The sequence below is a fragment of the Python bivittatus genome, unplaced genomic scaffold (assembly GCF_059951505.1).
Source record: "Python bivittatus isolate LINGU-HERP-01145 unplaced genomic scaffold, Pbiv_v1 ctg000500_np1212, whole genome shotgun sequence".
NCBI classification, from domain to species: Eukaryota; Metazoa; Chordata; class Lepidosauria; order Squamata; family Pythonidae; genus Python; species Python bivittatus.
The window spans coordinates 1647424-1675311 of NW_028277079.1; the positions used below are offsets into that span (position 1 = coordinate 1647424).

General features: G+C 51.8%; 1 protein-coding gene across 1 annotated transcript; it reads left to right on the plus strand.

Moving 5' to 3' along the window:
- The first annotated feature begins 426 nt into the window (after positions 1-426).
- On the plus strand, positions 427-27888 carry LOC148214853 (ceramide synthase 2-like). Its single transcript, XM_088147286.1, has 12 exons — positions 427-519; positions 5446-5593; positions 6557-6773; positions 19357-19474; positions 19892-20010; positions 20864-20921; positions 21232-21282; positions 23272-23364; positions 23700-23828; positions 24436-24542; positions 25707-25863; positions 27415-27888. The coding sequence occupies exons 1-12, from the start codon at positions 427-429 to the stop codon at positions 27628-27630; spliced, it is 1506 nt and encodes a 501-aa protein (XP_088003412.1). The 3' UTR covers positions 27631-27888.

Sequence of the window (27888 nt, forward strand, 5' to 3'; positions counted from 1 at the left end):
TCGTATGTGACTTGATCACCAAGGAGGGGGCAGACCTGGCATGCATTACTGAGACCTGGCTGGGGCCTGGGGGGGGTGCCCCACTCGGAAATGTGCCCAGCAGGGTTCATGATGTGGCACCAGCTGAGATGCCAGGGCAGGGGAGGAGGGGTGGCTGTTGTGATCCGGGACTCTCTGGTGGCCTTCAGGGGATCTGCTCCCCAAGTTTCTGGCTGTGAGACACTGTTCATTAGATTGGGCTCCCGTGAACAGTTGGGAGTCCTGCTTCTGTACCGCCCTCCCTGCTGCGTGGCAGCCTCTCTGCCTGGGCTGCTGGAGGCCGTCTCGGGGCTGGCGGTGGAGTTCCCCAGGCTTATGGTTCTGGGGGACTTCAACCTGCCATCCCTGGGACGGTCCTCTGAGGCAGCTCGGGAGTTCATGGCTACCATGGCGGCCATGGGCCTGTCTCAAATGGTGTGGGACCCGACCCGAGACAGTGGCCACACGCCAGATTTGGTTTCTTGCCGGAGCAATGGCAAAGTGACCTGAGGGGAGATGTACAGCTTTCCCCATTGTCATGGTCAGATCACGCCCTGGTGACCCTGAGTTTCTCCTATACCACCCCCCTCTGCAGGGAGGCAGGACCCATGCGATTGGTCCGCCCCCGGCCCCTGATGGACCCATTGGGGTTTCAGAGGGAGCTGGGGGGTATTCCCATGGACCTGCTGCACGGTCCAGCGGAGGCCTTGGCTGCTGCCTGGAACAGGGAGGTGGCCGGGGCCTTGGACAGGATCGCGCCTACGTGACCTCTCTTGCCATATCGGCCCCGACACTCCCCGTGGTTTACGGAGGAGTTGAGGGTGCTGAAGAGGGTTAAGAGACGTCTAGAGCGCCACTGGAGGAAGACACGGACTGAATCCGACCGAACACAGGTTAGAGCCGCTATCAAGGCCTACCTTGTGGCAATAAGAGCGGCGAAGCGCCACTACTTCTCCGCCCTTATCGCGTCTGCAGAATGCCGCCTGGCAGCCCTGTTCAGGATCACTAGGTCCCTCCTTGGTAAGGGAGATCTGGAGATTCATTTGCAGGGCTGCGCAGAGGAATTTTTGGAGCATCTGAAGGACAAAGTTGCTCGGATTCGTTCCAAGATAGACTCCAAGCGTGGGGCAGGGTCTGGGGAGACACCGAGGGACTCTTCTTACCCAGTTATCTGGGAATGGTTTGATCCTGTTGCTCCTGAGGAAGTGGACAGGATCCTGGGGACTGTGAAGGCCACCACTTGACATCTTGACCCATGCCCCTTCTGGCTGGTGAAAGCAGCTTGGGAGGTGACATGTGGTTGGATCCAGGTGATGGTTACTACAGGAGGGAGTGTTTCCAGCTGCTTTTAAGGAGGCATTGGTGCACCCCCTCCTCATGAAACCCTCCCTGGATCCTACCGTGCTGGACAATTTTCGTCCAGTCTCCCACCTCCCCTTTTTGGGGAAGGAGGTTGAGAAAGTGGTGGCTTCACAGCTCCAAAGGGTCCTGGAGGAAACGGATTATCTGGACCCTTATCAGTCAGGTTTCAGGCCCAGCTGCGGAACGGAAACGGCATTGGTCGCACTTATGGATGATCTCTGGCGGGAGCGGGATGGTGGTAGTGCGACCATCCTTTCTCTCCTTGATCTCTCAGCGGCGTTCGATACCATCGACCATGGTATCCTGTTGGGACGACTCAGGGAATTGAGGGTGGACGGCATGGTATTGTGCTGGTTCGCCTCCTTTCTCCAGGGCCGATCCCAATCGGTGGTGATGGGGGGCGAGGGGTCCCATCCTCGGCCCCTCCTTTGTGGGGTGCCGCAGGGCTCGGTTCTCTCTCTGCTCCTGTTCAACATCTACACGAAACCGCTGGGTGAGATCATCCGTCATCATGGGGTGAGGTATCATCAGTATGCTGATGATACTCAACTATACATCTCCATTCCTGGTGAGGTAAGTGATGCTGTTTCCGCCCTCTCGCGGTGCCTGCAGGCTGTGAGGGTCTGGATGGGGAACAACAGGCTCCAGCTGAACCCTGGCAAGACGGAGTGGCTGTGGGTTAATGGCTCTTCTGTATCCGGGACGTTGTCATTGTTGGTTCTGGATGGGGTAGCACTGCCCCAGACAGACCCAGTGCGTAATTTGGGGGTCCTCCTGGACTCACGACTCCTGCTCAAAGAGAAGGTGGCAGTCGTGGCTAGGAGGGCCTTTGCACAACTTTGGGTTGTGCATCAGTTACACCCTTTCCTGGATCGGGATGCCCTTCGAAAGCTCGTCCTCTCCTGCCCCTTCAGAGTCTGACAATGACACCCAGGGCTCACAGAACGAGTGTAAATCATGACACGGTGTTTACTGCAGGAATGTAGGACCTGAGAAGAACGTGGGATGACCTTGTGTTGGGCTGACCGGAGGCCTCTACACTCTCCGCTCCTAAAGAGACTCTCGGCCTGCCCTTCCTACTGATGGCAACCCCTTCTAGCATAAACAGGTTGGAAACGGGACCCCACCCCGGTGCATCCTTAGGTAGCCAGGCACAGTGTCAATGCCAAACAGGGAAATGGGGGGGGGGGGAAGAGATGGGTTACCCAGCTCTGTATCCTCTTCATGTGTGGAACTCCAACTCCCATCGGCACCTTCCTGGAGGTCTGGGGATGTTGGGGAAGGCGGTGGGGCAGCACTGGAGCGAGCGCTGGGCGTCCATTCCAGAGGGCATCAACGGTGTGTGTTTGGGGGGGAGATCCCCTGCCTGCGTCTCCCCAGTGTGCCGGAGCAGAGGCGGCCAAGCGCCAGGGGTGCGTCGCCATCCCAGGCTGAGCTGCGTCTCTCTCCGGCAGAGTGGGTGGTAGGGTCGCCCTGGTCAGGTTTCATTCAGGTTCAGGGCACCGTGTGAACCCAGGGAAGGGATTAATTCAGCAAGCAGGTTCTCTCGGTGGTGGCAACGCAGTTTCTGAGCCGAAAAGGGAGGTGGCAGCGGAGGCTCCCCCGAGATCACCCAGACGGTCTTGCAGAAGCCCGCAGTTCTTGGAGGGGGGGCTGGTGGGAAGTGGCTGAGCTGGCCGGGTGTGGGTGTCAGTGGGAGTGGAGGAGAAAGCTGCTGTGGCCTGCAGCGCCTGAGGGTTGGGGGGGCTGGAGCTGAGCGGGGACACCAAGGTGGGACAGCTTGGCGTCCAGCTGATTCTCCAGGTGGGCAGAAGGCTCCTGAGGTCAGCATGCGGCATTGGGCAAGGAACACCCAGGAAGGGCACCCTTGCCCACCCCTGGCTCTGCCCCGGCTGTTTTCAACCGTTCTGCCTCTTGACACTGTGGAAGGGGTGGTGGCGCTTTGCCACTTCCAAAGGGGTGAGTTGTGCTTCTGGTTATTGTGGGTCTTCTGGGAGGGATTGTGTGTGTTGTAGGATAGGGGGGACATTAGATTGACTGATCGTTTGTCATCAAGTCGTTTTAGACTCTTAGCGACCACACAGAGATTCCCTCCGTGATGACCTGTCCCCACCCTGGTCTTTCAGGCCTTCTGAGGGTGCCCCCATCGCCCCTGTCATGGAGCCCACCCACTGGCTGCTGGTCGTCCTCTTCGCCTCTTTCCTTCCGCCACTCCCAGCACCAGAGCCTCCTCCAGAGAGCGGCTGGGCCTGCGCATCATGTGCTGAAGTAGGACAATTTCCACCTCATCACTTGTGCCTCATAATCTGGGTTGACCTGTTTGATGATCCACCGCTGGTTTTCTCGGCTGTCCACGGTCTCCTCGGGCATCTTCCCCAACAGCAAATTTCGAAAGCGTCCCTGCTCTTCCTCTCCTGCCTTCGGAGTCCAACTTTTGCTTCCTGAGGGGGTCACGGGGAATCCCGTGGCTTGCACAACTCTGGTCTTTGCAGGCACAGGCGCATCCGGGCATCTGGATCTCTTTTCCAAGGCCTGCACGGCTGCTCCGCCGAGGATTTCTCGACGGCTGGTTCCTTGATGTCGATGGTTGATGCTAAAGGCAGAAATTCTCCACCGCTTCCATATCCTGGTTCCCAGTTCTCAGGCTGGCTGCTGCTCCTCTTGTCCTTTGTCTTCATATTTGATTTTAGTCCCATATTTTGACTGGGCTCCCTCATTTTTTGTACTAGGGCTGGCAGACCCTCTGCATTTTTGGGTTCCTGCCACCAGCACGGCGCAGGTTGTCCTCCAGTTCCAAGGCCAGGCTCGCCTTCTCCCCACCCACCTTCCCCGAACGCACCTTCCGCCCGGAGGCTGGGGAGATCCGGGGAGAGGGTGCAGCCTCGTCGCCCCCCTTCGCCAGCCCGGAGCCGTCTCTTTTGCCGTGTCCTGCCTGTGCAAAGCAAGCACCACAAATCTCTCTCTGGGTTAGTCAGAAGTAAAGTTTATTGGAAGCGTTTGCAAAGGCCGGTGGGCTTCGGTGCCAATAAGAAGCCACGCTTCTTACAGATTTCAGCACCTTTTATACAACCCTAGGCTGACACTCAAACTTCCCCATTGCTCCCATTGGCTGAGGTACTTGAAGTCACAATCTTTTCCGCCCGCCTACAATTCCTTCCTGGTCCCTCCCACTTCATACGTCGCATGTTCATGGTGAATAGGTGATTAGCTATGCAGGGTGTGGTTTTTGTTAGGCTAATAAGGGGAAGAGTTCATGCATTCCTATAAGATCTCTGCTAAGTATCACTTTGGACAGGTCAAACCGCTGCAGACTGGTTTTATCGCACCTTGACCCATCCCAGAGATATCTCCCCCTCCTCATTTCCTGTGCCTCTTGGGGCCGCTTGGTTACCATGGCGATGTTTCATTATCTCTTCCTAGTTTGAGGTAGGGCGTTTGGCAGCTAGATACTTAGTATTGCAGCTGCACTCTTAGCATGCTCAAGTTACTATTTCTTTGTCAATAATAACAGATATTTTATCCATCTCTCACATGCCCGTTCTGGGGCTCCTGGCCTGGCAGCGGATTTTGCAGTGAGACCAGGAGACCTTCTGCGATTCCCATTTTCTAAGCACATTCCACGATGTGACACGATCAACATGATCCGAGGCTTTTCTGTGACCGATGAAGCACATTCTGTACTGACTCTTTTTGGCCCTGGAAAAGGCAAAAGTTCTGCTCTGTGTGTTTGTGTGTGTGTGCATGTTTTGTGTCGGGGAGTGGCCTCAGGGCCCCACCCACCTGACTTGCTGTGGGATGGGGGGACCGTCTCCCATGGGAAATGGAATGGGGTGGCCTCTGCACATGCTCAGGAGTACTGTCTCCTTCGGGCGTGGGGCATAAAGCTCCCTCCAACACCTCTCCATTCTTACTCTTTTGTTCTGCCCTCTGCATGCTCTCAGAGGCAACTGGTGCCCCAGCCCTGTTTTGCAGAGTCATTAAGCTGCAGAATGCACCCCCTGCCCTGCGGGGCTCCTCAGCGCTCTGCCCACGCTCAGAGGCAGACCCGGTTCGGCCCCACCATAGCCCACCCCTGCTGAGCTCCACCCACCCAAGGACGCCCATCTCCCTTGCTGGCCGCCGCCGGCCAACGAGCAGTCCGAGGAGAGGCGGCAGCGGCGGCAGGTCTGGCGTTGCGACAGAGGGACGGAGAAGGCGGGCGGGCGCCGCTTGGGTACCCTGGAGGGCATCAGTCCGGGCCCCCCGGAGCAGCCGGTCCCTTTTCTTCCTGGGGACGTGGAGGTGCCGCCTGGGGCCAGGAGGTGGGGGGCGAAGGGTCGGGAGCCTCTCGCTTCGGGGGTCGGAAACGGGACCCCCCCCAGCACATCCTGAGGTAGCCGGGCACAGCGTCAGTGCAAGTGGGGAAATGGGGGGGGAAGAGGTGGGTCCCCCAGCCCAGCACCCTCCTCCCGAGTGGAGGTCCAACTCCCAGCGCTGCCTTCCCGGAGGGCCGGCTGGGGGTGATGGGGAAGGGGTGCGGCAGTGCGGGAGTGGGCACTGGGCGTCCTTCCGGGGGGCGTCAGCGGTGTGTATCTGGGGGAAGACCCTGCCGCGTCCCCCCAGCACGCCGGGGCAGACGTGGCCAAGTGCCGGAGGCGCGTTGCCGTCCCGGGCTGAGCTGCGCCTCTTCGTCGGCTTCGGGCTTTTGCGGCGGGGCGGAGCAGGTGGTGGGTCGCCCTGGTTGGGCTTGTTCAGGTTCAGGGCGCCATGTGAACCTGGGCGGGGGTCAGTTCAGCCAGCAGGTTCCCTCGGTGGTGGCAGCGGAGTCTCCCTGAGATCGGCCAGACGGTCTTGGGGACGCCTGCAGTTCTAGGAGGGGCGGCTGGTGGGAAGTGGCTCAGCTGACTGGGCGTGGGTGTCAGTGGGAGTGGGGGGGGGAATGCTGGTGTGGCCTGCAGTGCCCGAGGGTGGGGGGCCGGAGCTGGGGGGACGCAGAGGCAAGACGGCTTGGCGTCCGGATGGTTCTCCGGGTGGGCAGGAGGGTCCCGAGGGCAGCGTGCGGCATTAGGGCAAAGGGCACCCAAGAAGGGCAGCCTTGCCCCCCTGGCTCTGCCCCAGGGGCAGCCTGATGTGACCAGGGGGGCCCAGACGGGGCTCCGGGCTGCTTTCAACCGTCCCGCCCCTCTTTCGGACACAGACTTTGCTCTCTGGATGAGCGATGAGTTGCAGCCTGAAATCCGGCCAGGGAAGGTGGGCAGGAGCAGAGCCAATAGCACGCCCCCCCCACCCCCAACCTGGAGCCTCAGCCCAACCGAGGCTGGGCAGCCTGCAGCTGCAACGGCAGAGGAGCAGGGACCGGTGGCGACCCTCCCAAGGTTGCCAAATCGCGGTGTCGCTTTGCCACTTCCAAAGGGGTGAGTTCTAGTCCTGGTTGTTTCAACGCATTTTTGTAGGAAAGAAAAACTGTTTTTGATATTGGTGTCAGGTTTAGCCCAAAGAACTCCAAGCGGCAATACAAATCCAGTTCTACTGTGTTTATTAGCCCTAGCCGCTATACAGAAAATCTCCCCAGACTCAAACCTAGATCCCAAGCGAGCCAGCCGCGACACCCTGAATTCCTCAGGGAGGTGCCAGCCTCATCCTCTTGATCTTCCCACACTCCTCCGGTGAACTAAGAACACGCTTATCTCCCTGAGCCTGGCCTCCATAATTCCATTCCATCACAACTGGCGATCTAACAAAACAAGGAACTTACAACGGCGTTCAGAGATATCTTTGAGCAACGGCACCGGGAACTTCACCGGGACTTGTGCAGCTTTTCCAGCCGTGTGGGGTCTTTTTGAGAACAGGCTGTTCTTCCCAGAAGATGTTGCAGAAAATGGTGCACGACAAAATCCCCCTGAGAACAACATGAACCAGAATTTGAGTAAGAACGTGTCATCGGCTATAAAGAAGAAAATGGGGTGAGGCTTTAAAATTAAGAAGGAAATAAAAATGAGAATCCCAGGGAGCAGTTGGAACAATTTCTTTTTGCTGGACTTACAAAAGAGGCTGCATAAAGTATTGAAGAACTTTGAAACAAGGATCAACCATCATCTGACTGGATGAAAGAGGAAGATGGTTTGGTGCAATAGGAAGGAAGCCAAAATCCATCTATTAGACTAGGGCTAAAATGGGAGACCCCTTCATGGATCACTGCCTTGTCGTGGCGAAGGGGCTTGCGTGACTCAGTGGACAATATGTGGTCCACTGGAGAAGGAAATGGCAACCCACTCCAGGATCCTTACCAAGAAATCCCCATGGACAATGTTAGAAGGCTAAAAGATATGACGCCGGAAGATGAGCCCCTCAGGTCGGAAGGTGTCCAACATGCTCCTGGGGAAGAGCGGAGGGCAATTCCGAGTAGCTCCAGAAAGAGTGAAGCGGCTGGGCCAAAGCCGAAAGGACGTTCAGCTGTGGACGTATCTGGAAGCGAAAAGAAGGTCCGATGCTGCGAAGAACAATATTGCATAGGAACCTGGAATGTAAGATCTATGAACCAAGGCAAGCTGGATGTGGTCAGACATGAGATGACGAGATTGAACATCGACATCTTGGGAATCAGCGAACTGAAATGGACGGGAATGGGTGAATTTAATTCGGGTGACCATTATATCTACTACTGTGGGCACGAAACCCTTAGAAGAAATGGAGTTGCACTCATAGTCAATAAGAGAGTGGCAAAGGCAGTAACGGGGTACAACCTCAAAAACGACAGAGTGATCTCAGTGCGAATCCAAGTCAAACCAATATCACAGCCATCCAAGTCTATGCCCCAACCACTGATGCTGAAGAAGCTGATGTTGACCGGTTCTATGAAGACCTACAACACCTTCTAGAACTAGCACCAAAAAAAGATGTCCTTTTCATCACAGGGGATTGGAATACTAAAGTAGGAAGTCAAGGAGTAACCGGAATAACGGGCAAGTTTGGCCTTGGAATACAAAATGAAGCAGGGCAAAGGCTAATAGAGTTCTGTCAAGAGAACAAGCTAGTCACAGCAAACACTCTTTTCCAACAACACAAGAGACGACTCTACACATGGACATCACCAGATGGTCAATACCGAAACCAGATTGATTACATACTTTGCAGCCAAAGAAGAAGAAGCTCTATACAGACAGCAAAAACAAGACCAGGAGCTGACTGTGGCTCAGATCATGAGCTTCTTACTGCAAAATTTAGGCTTAAATTGAAGAATGTAGGAAAACCACTAGACCACTCAGGTATGGTGACTTAGGTCATATTCCTTGTGAGTACACAGTGAAGGTGGTGAATAGATTTAGAGGATTAGATTTGGTAGACAGAGTGCCTGAAGAACTAGGGACGGAGGTCTGTAACATTTAAAACCATCCCAAAGAAAAGGAAATGCAAGAAAGCAAAATGGCTGTCTGAGGAGGCTTTAAAAATAGCTGTGGAAAGAAGGAATGGGAAAAGCAAGGGTGAAAGGGAAAAATATAACCAACTGAATGCAGATTTCCAGAGAATAGCAAGGAGAGATAAGAAGGCCTCCTTAAATGAACAATGCAAAGAAATCGAGGAAAACAATAGAATGGGGAAGACTAGAGATCTCTTCAAGAAAATTGGAGATATCAAAGGAACGTTTAGTGCAAAGATGGGCATGATAAAGGACAAAAAAGGCAGGGACCTAACAGAAGCAGAAGAGATTAAGAAGAGGTGGCAAGAATACAGAAAAGAGCTATACAAGAAAGATCTTAATGTCCCTGATGTCCACGCTGGTGTGATCACTGACCTTGGGCCGGACATCCTAGAGAGCAAAGTCGAGTGGGCCTTAGGAAGCCTTGCTAACAAGAAAGCTAGTGGAGATGACAGTATTCCTGCTGAGTTATTTAAAATGCTAAAAGATGATGCTGTGAGAAGGCAGGGAGAAGTGAGGGCCTCAAACGAACCATGTTTGCTAGGGGAGAGCGCTGTGCACCATGGGGCAGCCTTGGAGGGACGGCAGGAGGGAGGATGGGCAGAAGGCACACTCGCACCAGAGTGGAGAGGGACGGCAGGAGGGAGGAAAGACTGCAGGCAAGAGGCACGTTCGCACCAGAGTGAAGAGAAACGGCAGGGGGCGGCTGTCGGGTCAAGTGGGGATTGGAATGTGTATTGCGCTGACTGGATTCGGAAAGTGGAATGTCTGCGGTTTTGCGGTTAATTAGCGGCGCTCCGGGGCGGTAAAAAAGGTGAGATTGTGAGCCAAGCCCTCGCAGGAGGGGGAGGACAGATAGGGGGTATAAAAACCTGTCAGACCTTGCTTCGGGGTTCCTCCATTGCTGCGGGAGGGACCCACCTTTGCAAACGTGCCCAATAAAAACTTCTGTCTACTGGATAACCGAACCCGTGTCTGTCGTTTTCTGACAAAATTGGCGAGCCAGGCAGGAGTCCTCGACGTGGACCGGACTGTGGGGAACCGGTGAGTAATCGGCCGTAACACCCCGTTGAGGTGTCTCCCGTTTTCCCCGGAGTCGGGTCCAGGACGGGACTCCAATCGCCAGTCAGACAGAAGTAAAGAGGAAGTCGGCCGACGAGGGGACCTCCGGGAGGTCTGGTGAGTACAGCCTACCCATAATCTCGGGGAGATTAGCGTGGTTACGAGGCGTTGGACGCCGCAAGGGGACAGAAGAGTCCGGGACCTTCTGTAAGGTGGGAAATGTAGTCAGGAAGGATGGGTAAGGCGCAGAGTAAGAGTGTAAGGCCAGGGGCCAATGGGAAAAACGCAGTAGGGGGAATCCCCACGGATTCTCCATTAGGACAATTGTTGCAACAATGGGAGACACCCTGGTTGTGTCCATTCACCAGGGGTCTGGAAAAACCGACCATGATAACTTTGTGCACTAAAGAATGGCCAAAATATCCACTAGTGGACCCCGAATTCCCCTACCATTGGGATACTCTTGGAATCCCCAGTAATTACTGGGTGACCCAACTAAAAAACTACATTGTGGAGCATAAAATGTTAACACAGGAACCCTATGTGGAAGTCTGGTTCCATGTTCATTGGGAGGGGCCTCGACCCAAGTTAGCCAAAATTTTTGTCCAAAAAGAACAGGAGGATGAGGAGGACCTCTGGCTGACTAGACCTCAATGGGGGCCGCCACCTCCTCCTCCTCCTCCTCTTCCTATCGCTCCCCCTCCGGCGCCCCCACCCTATCCCGGGCTGCGGAAAGAGCTGGACCAGCTGAACCAAGACATTCAGAACTTGCCCTTTAGTCTAAGGTCGGCCAGTGCCTTCCCCGTCCGGGAAGTCCCGAACGGAACGAACGCACAGGGGGTGGCCGTCACCAGTTACGTAACGGTTCCCATCAAACCCAGTGAGTTGAGGGAATTAAAAGGACCCTCCCTCGTATGCAAGAGAACGCCCATACCGCCGCCGAACAATTGGAACTTTTTCTCGGCCCGGTGGAATACTCCTGGGGGAACTGAATTACATTTTAGCCCACCTCTATACGCCAGAAGAGAGGGGCCAGATTTGGCGAGCTGCGCTCGGGCTTGGGAGCAAAGGAATGCAAATGTCCCAAATGCCCTGGCCGCAGATACTAAATTCCCTCTGGCAGACCCAAATTGGGATCCCAATAATGCTGAACATCGGGAGAACATGAGAGGAGTTTCCCCCTGTACGACTTGGGGGTCATGGTTCCCCAACCGGGACCCACGGGGAACCCTTGGTAAACATCACGGTGGGTCCCACCGGCGAGGAACAGCAGTTCCTCGTGGACACCGGAGCCTCTCGAACATCGCTGTGCCAACCGATCCCAGGGATTGCGAAATCCCGGGGCACGTCGGTATCGGTGATGGGGGTGGGAGGCTCTCCGGTCAAGGCAGACGTACTGGAGGGAGTGAGACTGGAGTGGAATGGGAAGGAGGTAACTGCAGATGTGTTACTGATCCCACAGGCGAGAGTGAACTTGCTGGGAAGGGATCTAATGGGTAGTCTAGTAGTAGAGCTGTGGAATGTGGAACAGGCAGAAAGGATGTGTTTGTTGCGAGAGGCGGACGTGGAGGTTGTGAACCCTGAGGGAGGGGAGGGGGGGGCGGGGCGGTTTCGCATAGCCCCAATTAGCATCCCCTTGAAACCAGGGGTGACGGGTTTGCGGCAAGCCCAATACCCGCTGTCCCGGGATGGGAGGCGTGGGCTGAAGCAACAACTGAGATGGACGGTGCTGCCCCAGGGGTACACCGAGAGCCCCCTCTTGTTTGGACAGGCATTGGAAGAGAAACTCCAGGGGTTCCGGGCCCCTGGGGGTTCTCGGGTGCTGCAGTATGTGGATGATTTGTTGGTGTCTGGAGAGAAGGAAGTAAAGGTGAGAGAAGATTCAGTGGCTTTATTGAACTGGTTGGCTGAAGAAGGATTGAAGGTGTCAAAAGGGAAGGTCCAATTTGTGGAAAGGGAGGTCAAGTATTTAGGACATGTACTCCGGAAGGGCGAGAAGTTGATTGATCCTTCTCGGATACAGGGGATAATGCAGTTGAAGCCCCTCATACTAAAACGGAGGTGCGGCGGTTTCTGGGTCTAGTAGGATATTGCAGGCTATGGATAGATGAGTACATGAGCAAGGCTCAGTTTCTGTATGAGAAGTTGAAAGGATCATCTGACAGGGTAGAATGGACAGACAGGGACACAGAGAAGTGGGGGGAATTACGAAGGAGCCTGGTGACGGCCCCGGCTCTGGCTCTACCGAACTTGGCCCCCCTTTCACCTGTACGTTACAGCCCATGGGGGAACTGCCATTGGAGTGCTGACTCAGAGACGGGCTGGGAAATATCAACCAGTGGCCTTCCTGAGCAAAGCCCTAGAACCAGTGGTGAGGGGATGGCCGACTTGTGTGCAGGCAGTGGCTGCCGCTGCTGTGCTAGTGACAGAAGGGAAAAAACTCACTTTTGGGAGCCCCGTGATTGTCCATTCAACCCATCAGATCTTAAGTGTGCTTAGTCAGCAGGCGGCTGCTTGGATGACAGAAGGAAGGATGTTGAAATATGAGACAGTTCTCCGGATAAGTCCTGATGTGGTGGTAGGAACAGACAGGAATTTGAACCCAGCGGAGTTTCTTGCGGGGGAGCGGAAAGAATGGGAGCCGGCGGAGCACGAGTGCTCCACCCTGTTGCAGCTGCAAACAAAGACCCGGGAGGACCTGCAGGAGGTCCCGCTGGAGGAGGGTGAGGTCTGGTTTGTGGATGGGTCTAGCCGAGTAGAGCAGGGACAAAGGAAGTCAGGATATGCGATAGTGACGGCGGAGGGAGAGACAATAGAGAAGGGGGCACTACCAGCGGACTGGTCGGCTCAGCTGTGTGAAGTGCACGCTTTGAAACGGGCACTAGAGTTGGGAAAGGGAGTGTCCCTCACTGTCTACACAGACTCGCGATATGCCTGGGGAGTAGTGCACACTTTCGGGAAAATTTGGCTGGAACGGGGTTTACTCACAGCTGCTGGAAAGGGAAGGTTGCAGGGAGGAAGCAGGTCATTGGGTTACAATTGAGGGGACCCCAGTAGTGAGCCGTGCTGACATGAGGGGGATGGTGGAGAAACTGCACGAAGGGTCTCACGGGGGGTGCAGGCTTTGGTAGACACTGTAAAGCTGTGGGAAGGGCCAACGGGGTGTTGAAGCAACATCTCACCAAACTGGGGCTGGAAACAGGGCTACCTTGGACAAAGACACTTCCGGTTGCCCTGCTTCGAATGCGGACAGCCCCTCGCAAGGATGTGGGGGTCTCCCCATTCGAGCTGATGATGGGAAGACCTTTCCTGGCTCCAATGGGAGAGCCTATCCCCGAGCTAAAGGATGCCTTCCTGAGAAAGTATCTCTTGGTACTGTCACAATCTCTCTTGTCTCTAAGAAAACAGGGACTCCTCGCTCAACGGCCCCCTTGCTGAAAGACCAACACCCCCACAAGCCAGAGGATTGGGTCCTGATAAAGACGTGGAAGGATGAGAAGCTGAAGCCGTCTTGGGAGGGACCATACCAAGTTCTCCTGACAACTGAATCAGCGGTTCGGACCTGACAGGGGGGTTGGACCCACTACCATCGGGTTAAGCGAGCTCCCGACCCCCGACCATGGACTGCCCAACCGGGAGACGGACTCAAAGTAAAACTTAAAAGGAACTGAACTAAGGCAGGGGAGGAGATGACCAACATAAAGGCGTAGAATTGGCACAGACAGCTTTGATCACTGGGGATGATCCCCCGTGGGGGGGGATGTTCTATCATTTTGGGTCTTCTCCCACTCCAAGACCCTGGACTAATCAAAGGCAAATGGCTCTAAATCTCTTGGGGATAACCAATGCAACTCAATGTGTATATTTCAACAATACCCAGAACCGTACCCCCCGTTGCCCTCAAAAGGTCCTGCTTTCACTTGTGGAGGGGTCTATAATATCCCTTACACCTCAACCCCTCTATACCTACCTAAAGGTTTCTTTTTGTTATGTGGACATGAAGCTTACACCTATGTTCCAGCCTATAGTTCAGGGGGCCCTTGTGCCATAGGGCGCCTGACCTCTCTATATGCCCTGCCTCCAATACAAGCGCACCCATCAAAAGAAAAAAGAAAAAGGGAGCTGCCATCTGATTGTGAGAGTGATGTGACACTCTTGTCTGAAACAGAAGCCATGGCTCTGGCCCTCTCCTTAGTAGGGGTCCCTGCACTAAGCGGAAGAGCTTACCTGGACCTAAGGAAGGTGGCCTGCCTCCTGGCTAAAAGTGTCAACCTTACATCCTCTCTCATTGCAGCCCTCACTGAAGAAGTCACTGAGATCAGGAGGGCGGTCATTCAAAATCGGATAGCTATAGACTATCTCCTATTAAGGGCAGGACAAGGCTGTGAATCTTTTCAAGGCCTTTGTTGCTTTAACCTAACCAACAATGAGAATTATATTGAAGCAAAACTAGCCAAGTTGAAGACCTTAGCCTCTCGCATATCCGAGGATCCAGAGGGATGGAATTGGTCGTGGCTCACTAGTTGGTTACCTAACTTTGCTTGGTTAAAACAACTTTCTGTACTAGCCATTGGTTTCATTGCCTTACTGGTCCTAGTATGTTGCTTAATGCAATGCCTCCCTGCTTGTGGGAATTACCTGTCCCAGTGTGTGAAGCCCTGGGTCCGGGACAAGGGAGCAATCTTGTTAGTCAGGTTTGAGGCCCAACACAGGCGTGAAAAGAAAAAGGGGGGATTGTGAGAAGGCAGGGAGAAGTGAGGGCCTCAAACGAACCATGTTTGCTAGGGGAGAGCGCTGTGCACCATGGGGCAGCCTTGGGGGGGTGGCAGGAGGGAGGATGGGCAGAAGGCACACTCGCACCAGAGTGGAGAGGGACGGCAGGAGGGAGGAAAGACTGCAGGCAAGAGGCACGTTCGCACCAGAGTGGAGAGAAACGGCAGGGGCGGCTGTCGGGTCAAGTGGGGATTGGAATGTGTATTGCGCTGATTGGATTCGGAAGTGGAATGTCTGCGGTTTTGCGGTTAATTAGCGGCGCTCCGGGGCGGTAAAAAAGGTGAGATTGTGAGCCAAGCCCTCGCAGGAGGGGGAGGACAGATAGGGGGTATAAAAACCTGTCAGACCTTGCTTCGGGGTTCCTCCATTGCTGCGGGAGGGACCCACCTTTGCAAACGTGCCCAATAAAAACTTCTGTCTACTGGATAACCGAACCCGTGTCTGTCGTTTTCTGACAATGCTGTTAAAGGGCTGCACTCAGTATGCCAGCAAGTTTGGAAAACGCAACAGTGGCCATGGGATTGGAAAAGGTCAATTTACGTTCCAATTCCAAAGAAGGGCAGTGCCAAAGAATGCTCAAACTATCGCACAATTGCACTCATTTCACATGGTAGCAAGGTTATGCTCAAAATCCTACAAGCTAGGCTTCAACAATACATGAACCGAGAACTACAGGATGCACAAGCTGGGTTTTGAAGAGGGAGAAGAACTTGAGATCAAATTGCCAACATTCGCTGGATCATGGAGAAAGCACAAGAGTTCCAGAAAAACATCTACTTCTGCTTCATTGACTATGCAAAAGCCTTCGATTGTGTGGATCACAACGAACTGTGGCAAGTTCTTACAGAGGTGGGAGTACCAGACCACCTTACCCGTCTCCTGAGAAATCTGTAGGCGGGCCAAGAAGCAACAGTTAGAACCGGTCACGGAACAACCGATTGGTTCAAAATGGGGAAAGGAGTACGACGAGGCTGTATACTATCATCCTGCCTATTTAACTTATATGCAGAGTAGATCAAGAGAAATGCCGGGCTGGAAGAATCACAAGCCGGAATTAAGATTGCAGGGAGAATCATCAACAACCTCAGATATGCAGACGATACCACCCTAATGGCAGAAAGTGAAGAAGAACTAAAGAGCCTCTTGATGGGGGTGAAAGAGGAGAGTGCAAAAGCTGGCTTGAAACTCAACATTAAAAAAACTAAGATCATGGCATCTGGACCCACCAATTCCTGGCAAATAGAAGGGGTAGAAATGGAAGCAGTAACAGACTTCATTTATTCGGGCTCCAAGATCACTTCAGACGGAGACTGCAGCCATGAAATTAAAAGACGCTTGCTCCTTGGGAGGAAAGCTATGGCAAGCCTAGACAGCATTATTAAAAAGCAGAGACGTCACCTTGCCGACAAAGATCCGCATAGTCAAACCTATGGTTTTTCCAGTAGCAATGTATGGCTGTGAGAGCTGGACCATAAAAAAGGCCGAGCGCCGAAGAATTGATGCCTTTGAACTGTGGTGCTGGAGAAGACTCTTGAGAGTCCCCTGGACTGCTAGGAGGTCAAACCAGGCAATCTTAAAGGAAATCAACCCTGATTGCTCATTGGAAGGATTGATACTGAACTTCAAGCTCAGATACTTTGGCCACCTAATGCGAAGAGAGGACGCCTTGGAAAAGACCCTGATGCTGGGCAAGATTGAAGGCAAAAGGAGAAGAGGACGGCAGAGGATGAGATGGTTCGATAGCATCCCTGAAGCAATGAGCATGAAACTGAGCAAACTCAGGGAGGCAGTGAAGGACAGGAAGGCCTGGCGCAATATGGTTCATGGGGTCACGAAGAGTCGGACACGACTTAACAACTGAACAACAACAACAAAATGGGAGATGCTTCTTTTTGGATTTGTTAATATCTGGACTGGAAAAATGATGGATTTGCTTACATGTAACATGGTGTTTATACTTTTTCCCCCTATAGTTACTTTATCCTAATCTGTATTTAACTGTCTTTTTACTTAAAGTCTGGAAGGTTTTATGGTTTTTTTAGATTTTTATCTCGCCTTTTTTCCCCATACCTAATACTCCTTCCTCCTCCTATTTCCCCCAGAACAACAACCCTGTGAGGTGGGTTGTGCTGAGAGAGGGGGACTGGCCCAAAGTCACCCAGCCCGTTTTTTTATGCCTCAGGCGGGACTAGAACCCTCCATCTCCTGGTTTCTAGGCCAGCACCTTAACCACTACACCAAACTGCCTCTTCAACACCAAACTGGCTCACTCTCCCTCTCTCTCTCTCTCTCTCTTTTGGTGAACTTGTTCTTCTTAAAGGAGAAATTATCCCTCTTTGTTACATTAAATTTTAGTCTTTTGTTTCTATTGGGATACTGGGATTACTTCATATGTGCTAAATGTGGATTTGCTTATAGTTAAGGGTTGAGATGCAGAACGTTTATTTGAATGGGATATGTTGCTCTTTGGGGTGGATCTCTTTGGAACTGTTGGCACTTGGAGTGGGAAAATGTTCTGTATTGGGTTTGCTTAGACTTAACAGGGTGTTTAAGCTTTTTTCCCTACAGTTATGCTAGAAAAAGGGATATTTGTGAATGAGAAATGGCCCCTCTTTGTCACGTCAGACTTCAGTGTTTTTGTTTCCCGTAGATACGGGACCACTTTATGCCCTTTAAATGTGGCTTTGCTTACAGCCAAGAGCTGAGAGGTGGAACGTGGAGTTTTAGGTATGTTAATTAATGCTGTGATTTTAGGGCTCTGTTTGGACTTCTTGCTGACACCTGGATTGGAGAAGACGTTACTTACTGGATTTGCCTATAGTTAAGAGATGAGTTCTGGGATGCAGAGTTTTTTATCTGTTAATGAAGAGGGGGTAAGGAGATCACAAATTTATTTATACTGATGATGAGGGTGGGAAGTTGCTTTCTTAGGGTCTTTTTTCTTTTCTTTTTAATTTGTATTAATGTTTATTGTTATTAATGTTGTATCTAAAACCTTTAATAAAAGTTACTATATATAAAAAAAAGACCTCTAGCATCTCTCACCCAACGTTTTGCTTCTCATAAAGCTGAATTCCTTTTTTGGTGGGGGGGGCGGGGGAGATTCCCTAGAAAGGATTTTTGGTATGCAACTGTCCAGTCCTATGGACAGGATTTAACCAGGGAGAGGGCAGTATAAACATTGCCGTCTTCTCTGTCTAACCCAGTCTCACCTTCCCCATCCTGACACCCTCAATGCATGAAGTTCCAGTCCTGGCATTCCCAGCTTGCATGCCCATGCCTGAGGATCCTGGGAGTTGGAATCCCTCCACCTTGAGGGAGTCCTAACCTGGGCTTAAATCTAGGGAGTTATGGAGGAGTCTGGAAATAATCTTGAAGTGCAAAGCCATCAAGGAACTCTCAACTTAGCCTGGGAAGGAAGAGCGGGTGAGAAAGAAACTCAAGATAATTCCTCCTTGATTCGCTTTGGTAAAAGAGGGGGTGGAGGGAAACTTTGGCAGGCTTTCAAGATTATGCTATGATATTAGGTCACAGAAGAGTCCAGTAGTCCTTGCGTGGTCTGTTCCCTGACCTGGCCTACCTCCAAGGGCTGCTGGGAGGTGAGGAAGATGGAGGAGCGCTGCTCCCCTGAGCTGCGGCTGGAAGGGCTGAGAGAGGACCCTCCTTCCGGAAACACTCCTGCAGCGCCCCATCTCACCCCCTGCCTTTTTCTCTCCTCCCCAGGGAGATGGCGCAGCTCACGCGATGGCTTTGGAGACAGGAGTACTGGCTACCTCCAGGGTTCACCTGGGAGGACATGCAGGAGACGGAGGACGTCCACTATCCCCAACCCCGACACCTCCTGCTCGGCCTCCCCATCGCTGTCCTGCTGGTCGCCCTCCGTTTGTTCTTCGAAAGGCAAGCTCTTGGCTAATGGAAACTGTTTGGAGGGAGCTTTCCTTCCCTCCCCACCCAAAAGCCCGATGTCTCTTGAAACAGTGGACGGTCCCTTTTTTATACCTCGCTTTTTGCATCCATTTTTCACAAACTGAATTTGACAATAACGAGAAGCAAGGGAAATTGAAAATGACATCATCATCGTCATCATCATTCCTGACATTCCTTATTGATCCTAATCACCTCCTAGTCCAGAAAGGGCAGAATTGGGGCACAATGTGAAACTCGGTCAAGCCCCCCCCCAGTCTTGGCTGCTACCAGTTCCTTGACAGGAGCCACAAGTCCGGGAGGACCCCCAAATTGCACACTGGTCCTGTTTGGGGCAGTGCAGCCCCGTCCAGAACAAGAGACGGAGAATGGCCGGAACCAGGGGGACCCAGAACCCAAAGCCACTCAGTGTTGCTAGGGTTAATCTCACTCCCGATATTAAAGAATGCATTCAAGAAATATGTTCTCTATCCGTTTTTGAAATGTCTTTATATTGTAAAAGGGAGAAGACAGAGCAATATGCTTCTGTATGGTCTAGATTTAATAATATGTTAAGGGACTGAGCTCCTGCTATGTTCACATTATACTCCCTTAAGTGTGATCTTAATCACTATTATTCAAATACTATTTTATTCTGTCGCAGCCGTTGTATTCCTTATTATAGTTCACCAATTTTTTTGACAAGCAGCTGATGCTCAGGAGCCTTGTTTTCCTTGCTTTGGCTTCACGTGCCTGTTCCTGAGCGGAGCGTGAAACGAGGAAGCCAAGGGCCGGCTAACGTTAGCCAGCGTTCGTCTGACCCCAGCCGTTCCCTTTCCCAGGAACATCGGCGCGCCCCTGAGCAGAAAACTGGGCCTGCGAGAAAAGGTGCGGCGGAAACCTTCTCCAAACCCCATCCTGGAAGCCTTTTACAGGAAGCGGAGGAAACGTCCCCAAAAGGTGAGTTTCTTCCACACGTGTTGGAAGGTGTGGCTAAGGGAGCTAAAACTCTGGCCTTTGATAAAATACTCCTGATTTTCACTGGCCTTATAAAGTAGACACTGGCTGATTTGAAAGCTGAGTAGGGCCGGTCATTTGGAGAGACCTTGGATGGGAGGCCACTAGTGGATCCAAAGGCTGTACATCAGAGAGAAAATTTGGAAAAACAACCCCGAAGAAGGGAATGTGGGATAAGGAATTGGAGCATCTAAACCCGTTCCATTTTGGTATCAAGGGGGAAAAGGTGCAGGGAGATTCTGCAAAGCAAACTGCTTCAGTTTCCTTTTTTAAAAAGGGGGGCTGTGCCTTATCCCAGCAAGGGGGTCTCGGGGTCGGATCTACAGCTCCTCTGACCTGCTTCTGCGTCCTGCGTTCCAGGAGGAGGTCAGCAGCTTGGCCAAGCAGTGCGACCTCCAGCCAAGGCAGGTAGAGAGGTGGTTTCGATGCCGCCTGAATCAGGACCGGCCCAACTTGACCAAGAAATTCTCTGAAGCCAGGTGAGTGGGAGCTGTTGGGGCAGGGTGGTCAACAGGCAGCCCGTGGGCACCGGTGCACCCCTTAGTGCCCAACAGGATCTCTGTCCCATCGGACCCTCCAAGAAGATTGTGAACGATTCCAGAAGGAGGTTTGTGTGATGCAAAGGGAAGTGTTATAATATGTGCAGCAGTGCCTTTGGCCCCCCAAGCAGTTGAGGGCCCCATTGGGTTGTTAGAGAGCACATCTGGTGGGTGGTTTGTGACTGGCCGTGCCAAGGAGGGCGGGCAGTTTGTGGACGGACAGGCGTGTCTCCTACTGCAACTGCTGAAGAATCCACCCCCCGTATCCCCAGTGCTCCATGTGTGATCCCCAACTGAACCAGGTGTCTAGCCCTGTTAGGATGTGGGATTGGGTTCTCATTTGGAAGGTAAACAGGGTCAAACCTGGTTAATACTTGGATGGGAAGAAATCCCAGGTCTGTGGGCTAGAGTGGAAATGGGAAAGTATCCGAGAAAAGAGCAGTGCTAGCCAAAAAATGAAAACCTGTAGAAGCCACCATGACTTCACCAGGAGTTGACGAAATCTTCATTTTCAGTGTTTATGTAACAATCAGATTCAGGGAAGGGAAGAGGAATTTTGGATTGTTCTAGAGCTCAGAATTTGGACCAAGCGGCTCAAGTACAAGAAAAGCTAAGCATTGGAAAACTTCTTCCCTCCTTCAGAAGGTGGAAGTGAGGGCCGTTGGAGCAGGGAATGTCTTGCACCCAGTCAGCTGGACTAGATGACCTTTGCGTTCCCTTCTAGCTCTGCAATCCCTGGATCTCCCGGCTTGTTGTCCAATATGCCCTGATGTATTTTCTGATTGTTTTCCAGCTGGAGAGGCATCTACTGTGTTATTTCCTTCTGCACGGGGTTGGCCGTCCTTTACGATGTGAGTTCCAGCTCTTTCCCCACTTTCGTTGGTTGTTGTCAAACAAGAGAGTTTGCCGCGTGTAATGCAGCTGGTGACTCTTCCTCTGCCTCCCGGCCCCCAACATTTCGTGCTTCCCTTTTGGGTTAGAAAACGTTGGGAGTGCAGGAAAGTCTCCATTGTTCATCCTCTTTCAAACCTTTTAGTGACCACAGTTGCTTTTTCAAGCAGTGGTCTCCTTTCCCTCCCATCATCCCCTTAAAAGGCAGCTCCAGGGAAGTGTTGGTGGGCTGGTATGATGTGATCCCTAATACGTTGTGTCTTCTTGCAGAAACCCTGGTTCTGGGATCTCCGCCAATGTTGGGTTGGGTACCCGCAGCAGGTAAGGAGTCAGGGAGACATTTGAAGGAACATTTCGATGGAAATTGTTAATCAACTAGCATCCCCCTTTGCAAAAATGGCATGAAACTGCAATGTATCCTGCCTTTCCATGCATAGCATTTATTCAAGCCTTAAAAATTCAATTATTTCCATTTCTTACAGCTACAAAGAAACACTCCTGAGTGATTAAACAGTTATAAGGAATACCACATGAGAACAAGTGCAAGCATAACAGGCACACGTTGTCCGGGGCAAAACCATGGGATGGTGTGGTCAGGAGGGGGAGCGATGAAAATTAGTGTATACCAGCCACCCTGAACCTAGAGTTGTATGCAAAAGTTTATACATGTCAGTGAATCCCTAAGAGTACAACAGCTGAAACAGGTTCTACATGGTACGAAGTTGAATACCACACCTTTCTGCAAATGTGGATGCCTGTTTACTATTTCTGAGTAGTTGTGTACAGATTCAGAGTAAGAAAATGGTGAATGTGGTAGATGTAGAATTTTGGATGTTCTTTGCACCAGGACTTTCTTCCTGGTTTGGAATTTTCCTACTGTTCCTTTCAGAACTCTCCTAGCTGAGAAAAATTTTTCAATCTGCTCGCCTGCATTGCATGTTTAAGGTCTCCCCCGATATTTTCAGTGATATTTAGGTTTAGGGACCAAGGTGGCCATTCAATACGCTCCCCCAACACCTTGCTCAAAGCTCTAGTGATAGAAAATTGGCTGTGCTGAAATGAAAGGTTTCTGCCGTTAGTCCCTCACAGCACTCCATCAAGTTTTCACGGAACCATAAAGTTCTGCAGGAGACAGTGGAAAAAAATGGTTCGGACCATTGTCTTGCTGAACTGTCTCTTTTCAGCTTCAGTTCCTTCCCTGGCTTTGGGACTGTTCCTTCTAAGATATGTTGATATTTTGTTGAATCCATTCTTCCTTGTAGCCACACAATGTTTTTCAGGCAATGTTTGTCATAGATGAAATTTCTCACTGGGGGTGTTTAGTTCTCTCTCTTTCTCTCCCCTCTCTCCTTATCTATCACTCTATCTCTCTCTATCAACTATCTATCTGTCTATCTCTCCATCCATCCGTTCACCCATACTTCCCGAGCTTTGCAAGAGTGAATTATCCTCATTTTCAAATGCTCAGACAATTGCTTTGAAGAGCTCATGGTTGCTGAAAACAGACAAAACAATAATTGTAATTTGAGAGGTGGGAAGGAGCAGAGTATTTGCAAAAATTTCCAAAAGCAAGATTAGAAAAGGTCTTAGGAAGATCCTACAGGAAATGTTTGGACCCTGTGGTTTATGGTCAAAGAGGTGTTACAAACTACTGGTTGAAGTCATAGGATCATAGAGTTGGAAGGACCGTAGAGTCTGTCTAGTCCAGCCCCTGCTCAGTGCATCATCCAATGTTTTTCCAGACCCTCCAGCCTTTGCTTCCAGCAGCCTGTTCCACTGCCTGACATCTGGTACAGTCACAGCATTCCTTCTAACTTCTAGCACAAGCTGACGGTTTGATCAGGGTTGGCTCAACTTTTCCATGCAGATAGAATAGAGAATCCCTTGAGGTCTGCTCTGACCTCACAGCTTGACCGATTCATAATTCATCTTTACATATCAAGAATGTACACGTGTGGAAGATCTGGCCGCTTGTGTTGCTGTGGCCTCTTCTCACGCTCACATCTCTGCCACGGACCTCCATCCCCGTCCCGGTGGCCCCCTTTCCTCTCTGGAGCATTGCACCAAAAATGGGGGAGGGGGGAGGGGGCTGAAAAGGAAAAGGGAGATAGAAATGAAATGTCAAGGGAAGACCCTGCTTGTAGGGGCTCTCGAGGACAGTGTTTCTCACACCTGGGACCTTTAAGATGTGTGGACTCCAACTCCCTGAATTCCCCAGCCAGCCCTGCTTTATCTTAGCTTGGGAAGCTGAGAGCTGGGATTGCATGACACCGTTTCTCTTCCTTCCACCCGTCCCCTTGTGCACTGCAGCCTCTCCAGCCCAGCATCTGTGGCTACTACCTCACGCAGTTCTCCTTCTACTGCTCCTTGGTCATCATGCTGCCTTTTCAAGTCAAATGGACGGTGAGTGGTCTCTGGCGGAAGAGATCGGTCCGGCTGGTCAGGAAGCCCCATTCGGATCCAGGAGGGAACACGGTTCCTCCTTTTGGCCCACAACCAGCATTTGTGCCTTTCAGTCGATTTAAGTGGCTGCCCATGTCGCCAAGGAGACTCTGGGCGGCTAATTTTAAAACTGCAGAATCAATCAAATGAAGAGAAAAAGTGAAAAACGAGGGCACTAATTTGGTGTATCTGCAGATGCAAAACATTCCTCTCTAAACCCCTTCCCCATAATGGGGGTGTCTGGCCCCCATGAGCAGCTACAAAATCCATCAGTTGAATCCTCTCTCTTGCTGCAGGACTTTTGTAAGGACATTGTCCACCATGGGGCCGCCCTCCTCCTGATGAGCTTCTCATACTGCGCCAATTACATCCGTATCGGTTTGGTTGTCATGATTATACACGAACCTCAAGATGTTTTCCTGCACGTAAGTTAATGCTCAGGAACACTCCTCCTCTACCCCAAGAAGGAAGAACAGATTCTTCCCCTTCTCTTTTTGAAAAAAACCTCTTTCATGTTCTTTGGAAAAAGGAAATAAATCAAGAAAGGAATTTATACCAGCCTTCTCTTTCCTGTAGCCCTCCAGGTGTGTTGAGACTGGCTAAATTGTGGGTGCCATAGTCCCAATTTAAAGGCTTGTTTGAAGGAAGAGAAACACACACCTAAGCACTTCAGAGATAGCAACGGCATGCAAAGCAATTCAAGCTGGAATTGTTTCATATTTCAGATGCCCAGTTTTCAGTCTGAAACAATGACTTTGCACTTGTTCTCCATTCAGCACCGGAGGTTTGGAACAGGTTTGAGCTGCTGGAGACTAAGACAGGCTTGTAAGCTAACCTATGGCCATGTTTCTCTTGGGCATTTACATATTCCCCAAACTACAATTCCCAGCATCCTTCGTGGGAGAGAGAAGATGGGCGCTGCAGTCTAAACATAGAGAAAATTGACCCCTGAATCCTGAAAGTCAAGTCCTTTCACAATAGGAACCTCAGCCGCTCAACAATTTCTGCTTCTTTCTTTCTCTTTTTCCCCAGTTCGCGAAGATGTTTAACTACCTGAAGTGGCAGAAGACTTGCAACACCCTCTTTTTCATATTCACAGCATTATACCTCTTCAACTGCCTGGTGTTTTTTCCATTCAAGTACGTTTCGGGAATGCATGCAGAAAGGGGGGCGGGGTTTGATGGCACAGTTGCAGCGCCATCTTGACTTTTTTGACACCCCCACACACCTTGGGACACCTCAGCTTGTCATTGCTCTCTACAAGTAGCAGTTTGAACCTCCATGTAGCCCATCAAACCACCAGAAGTGGGAGGTGACATCAAGGCCAGGAAAACTCCTCAGGTTGCAGGAGTAGCAGTGATAATTTTCGGGAAATAAAAAGTCGGTGGTTGAGGGAGGGAGGGGGACTGAGGGACTAAACGGCCACAGAATGTCTCGTTTTGCAACTGCCTTGTTTCGCAACCATTCGCAGTTACGGTGGTGATGAAAAAGTCACTTTGCCACCTGTCCTTACATTGATGACCTTCGCCGGTCTGTAAAGCGAAGGAAAGTTGAAGGAAGATCTTAAGCGCATAGGCGGTTTCACTTAGCGACTTCTTTGCTTACCGACCCAGTTGCCGGTCCCAATTCTGGCTCCTAAAGGAGGACAATCTGTGCTCGTTTGGTGTGAATGAAGTGGACGGATATGGCCAATGAGTCATCTGGAGCTCTAACCTGCAGCAAAGCGATGCTTTATTTTAAGTGCCCCGTGTTTCCCAAATCTCTCTGTGCTTACACAATTTTCCCCAGAGTACAATGTGAGGCAGAGGCAAAGGTCCCTGCTGCATATAGCTTACAGCCTAAACCTCGTTCCGCCGTATTTATTAACGGTAACGACCAGCCTGGGCCCTCAACTGCAGCAGAGGTTGGGATACAGGACTTCTTAAGTTAGGGCTGTCAGCGCTGGAAACGCCTGTATCTGCATCTGAGCAGCAGAAGGAGGCGAAAAAGAAAACAGACCAGAATCTGCACCTTTCCTGCCTCTTAGTGGCTGTGCAGATGTGCGCAGTCCCGATCGGGTAGCCCTGATTTAAGGAATGCCAGAAGCCTTGAGAAGCCATTGGACCAGGCAGAGCATCTATTATTCTCCGTTATTTCAACAACAATGTTGACTGAAGCCATTGAGATCATTAGTTCTCATTCTGAAGCCCTCATAGATACCATCCTGCCAGAATTCCTGACCCGATTGATTATCCCAGCCTTAAACAGTGCTGAGCAGCAATACAAGCGTAACCCTTTTCCTCCTCCTTTTTGCACCCCCAAAGGATTCTCTACAACACGTGTTACTATTCCATGGAGCTCACCCAGACTTTTTTCGGCTACTACTTCTTCAACGCGCTTCTGATAGTCCTGTACCTCCTTGATCTCTTCTGGTTGTCCTTGGTCATTCGCATGGTTTATAGGTTCCTGATGCATGGCAAGGTAAGGGCAGAAATCGGGCACTTGGGAAGGGGGGAGACCAGAAATTGCTTTCCTTTTACCCTGCTGCACTTTCAGTTCCTCTCCGCTGTCGCGCTGGATGCCCGATTCTTTGGTTCTGCAGATCCTCGCTCTGCCCGGCCTCACGTGCCTCTCCTCCTTGTCACCTCTCATTTCTCCCAGTCTGAACTGTAGACTGTAAGCTCTGCGGGGCAGAGATTTGCTCTGCTCTGCTCTGCAAATTGCCCGCTGCCCAGATGCTGATCATGCAGTCAGTTAAGAGGGGGGATGGGAGAGGGAAATTCAGTGGGGGGTTCCTGTGCTGTCGATCATCCGTCCTGATGCTTGTGCAAGGCTGGTGATGCTTGTGCAAGGCTGGTCTTCAGTGTACCTGGGGCTGTCCAAGGATGGCACCTTTCAGCGCGGATGGCCCTCCCGGCCAGGACAGGCATCTGTTTGGCTGCCCCATGAGCTTGGGAGACCCAGGTCAGCTCCCCCACCCCTCCCACCCCCGTTTGGGCCCTGAGGAAGCAACAGGAGGCTGGATACCCCTATCACTGTCCCTGCGAGATGTCTGAGAAGGCCACACGTGGCAGCACCCACCCACATGCGAGTGGCGTCGGAAAGGAGGCAACATTCTGCCAAACGTTTTCCACAAGCTGCTTGACCTGCATTGCTGAATCAAATAATTTCTTCTTGTCTTCACAACCCAGTTTTGCCATCCAAACACAATGAGAAATAAAGCTGACCACAAGTGACATTAATTCAGCCCAGCACTCTGTGGGAATACCGCAATGAAGTTCGTAGCTGGCCTGGCTTGGCATGTGGGGTGAAGAGAACCTATCCTAGCGCTCTTTCTATTGCCAGCAGCCAGGCAGGGGTGTTGTGCTTGTAAGGTCCCAACAGCACCATGTACACATAAAAGGTGAGCTCGATGGGTGTGGAACGACTGGAAACTCTGCAGAGATGCAAAATACCTTCAGGAAATAACTAAAGGGAGGGATCCTCTGCTCCCCCACGACACCCAAGCAAGCACACTAAAACTGCTAAGAAACAGAATGGAGTCGCTGAAAAGGTGGACTGAACCGCTCCATGCTGCAGCATCTCAGTTGCAGGTCCCTCTTGCAATTTTCTAAGGAGTGCCACCATCTTTGTTTTCATCATACCAAATGGGTCCAAAAATGTACAATCCAGAGACCAGCTGAGGTCCAGCAGGATCCCTACTGTGTCCCTCAGCCCCAGAGCCTCAGGAGAGGGGGATGACCATGGTGGCATTTTTGAGGGTTTGGAGAGATGCCAGAGGTGAAATGGATGTCTTAGCCTTGCAGGTTGTTAAAGCCCCCATGCCCCCTTAAACTTGTGAACCCCTCGCCCCAAAGAGCCCTGGGCTTGCCTGCAAGCCACGCAACGCCTGGTGTGGCCCTCGGGTTGTACAAAAGTCACGCATCCCCAATGGAAGAGGCCAGTTCTGTGTCCCCCAAAGGTTTCCGCCCTCCAACGGACTCCAGCCGAGCAGGACCGAAGGGCGGCCACAGCTCTGTTTCTCTCTTGCAGCTGGAAAAGGATGTGCGGAGCGACTCAGAGGGCAGCGAGGATGAGGAAGAGGAAGAGGTGGACCAGAAGGCAGAGCAGAAAAACAGCAGTGTCGATCCCCAGCCCAACCCCCACCTGCCCTTCATCACCAAGCGAGCGCAGTTGGAACTGAACAGGGGGGCTCCCCCTCCAGCAGCCACACCAAAGCCAGCCAGCCCCAGCCAGCTGAGCCCGTAATCACTGCTCCCTCCTGCCTTTCCCTTTAATGGTATGTGGGAATGACTTTGTGAGGTGGTGGTGGTGGTGGTGGTGTTGGGGTCGATGCTGGCTGGGGAATCATCAAAGAAGGGGGGGCATAGCGCAGAGCTGCATAACGGGCAGAGAAAGAAAGGAACCTCCCTCACTTATCAGGCTGTAAAAGAGATGGCGGGAGAATTGTACTTTCAGACTTGCAAGATTCTGTCAATGTAGCCTTACAATAAAATAGAATTAGCT

Coding starts and splice junctions, on each gene's coding strand:
- LOC148214853 (XM_088147286.1), top strand. CDS start 427: ATGGCGGCCATGGGCCTGTCTCAAATGGTGTGGGACCCGACCCGAGAC. Junction 5,594..6,556: donor GGCGGGCGGGCGCCGCTTGG/GTACCCTGGAGG, acceptor TTTCGGACACAG/ACTTTGCTCTCTGGATGAGC. Junction 20,922..21,231: donor GGTTGGCCGTCCTTTACGAT/GTGAGTTCCAGC, acceptor GTCTTCTTGCAG/AAACCCTGGTTCTGGGATCT.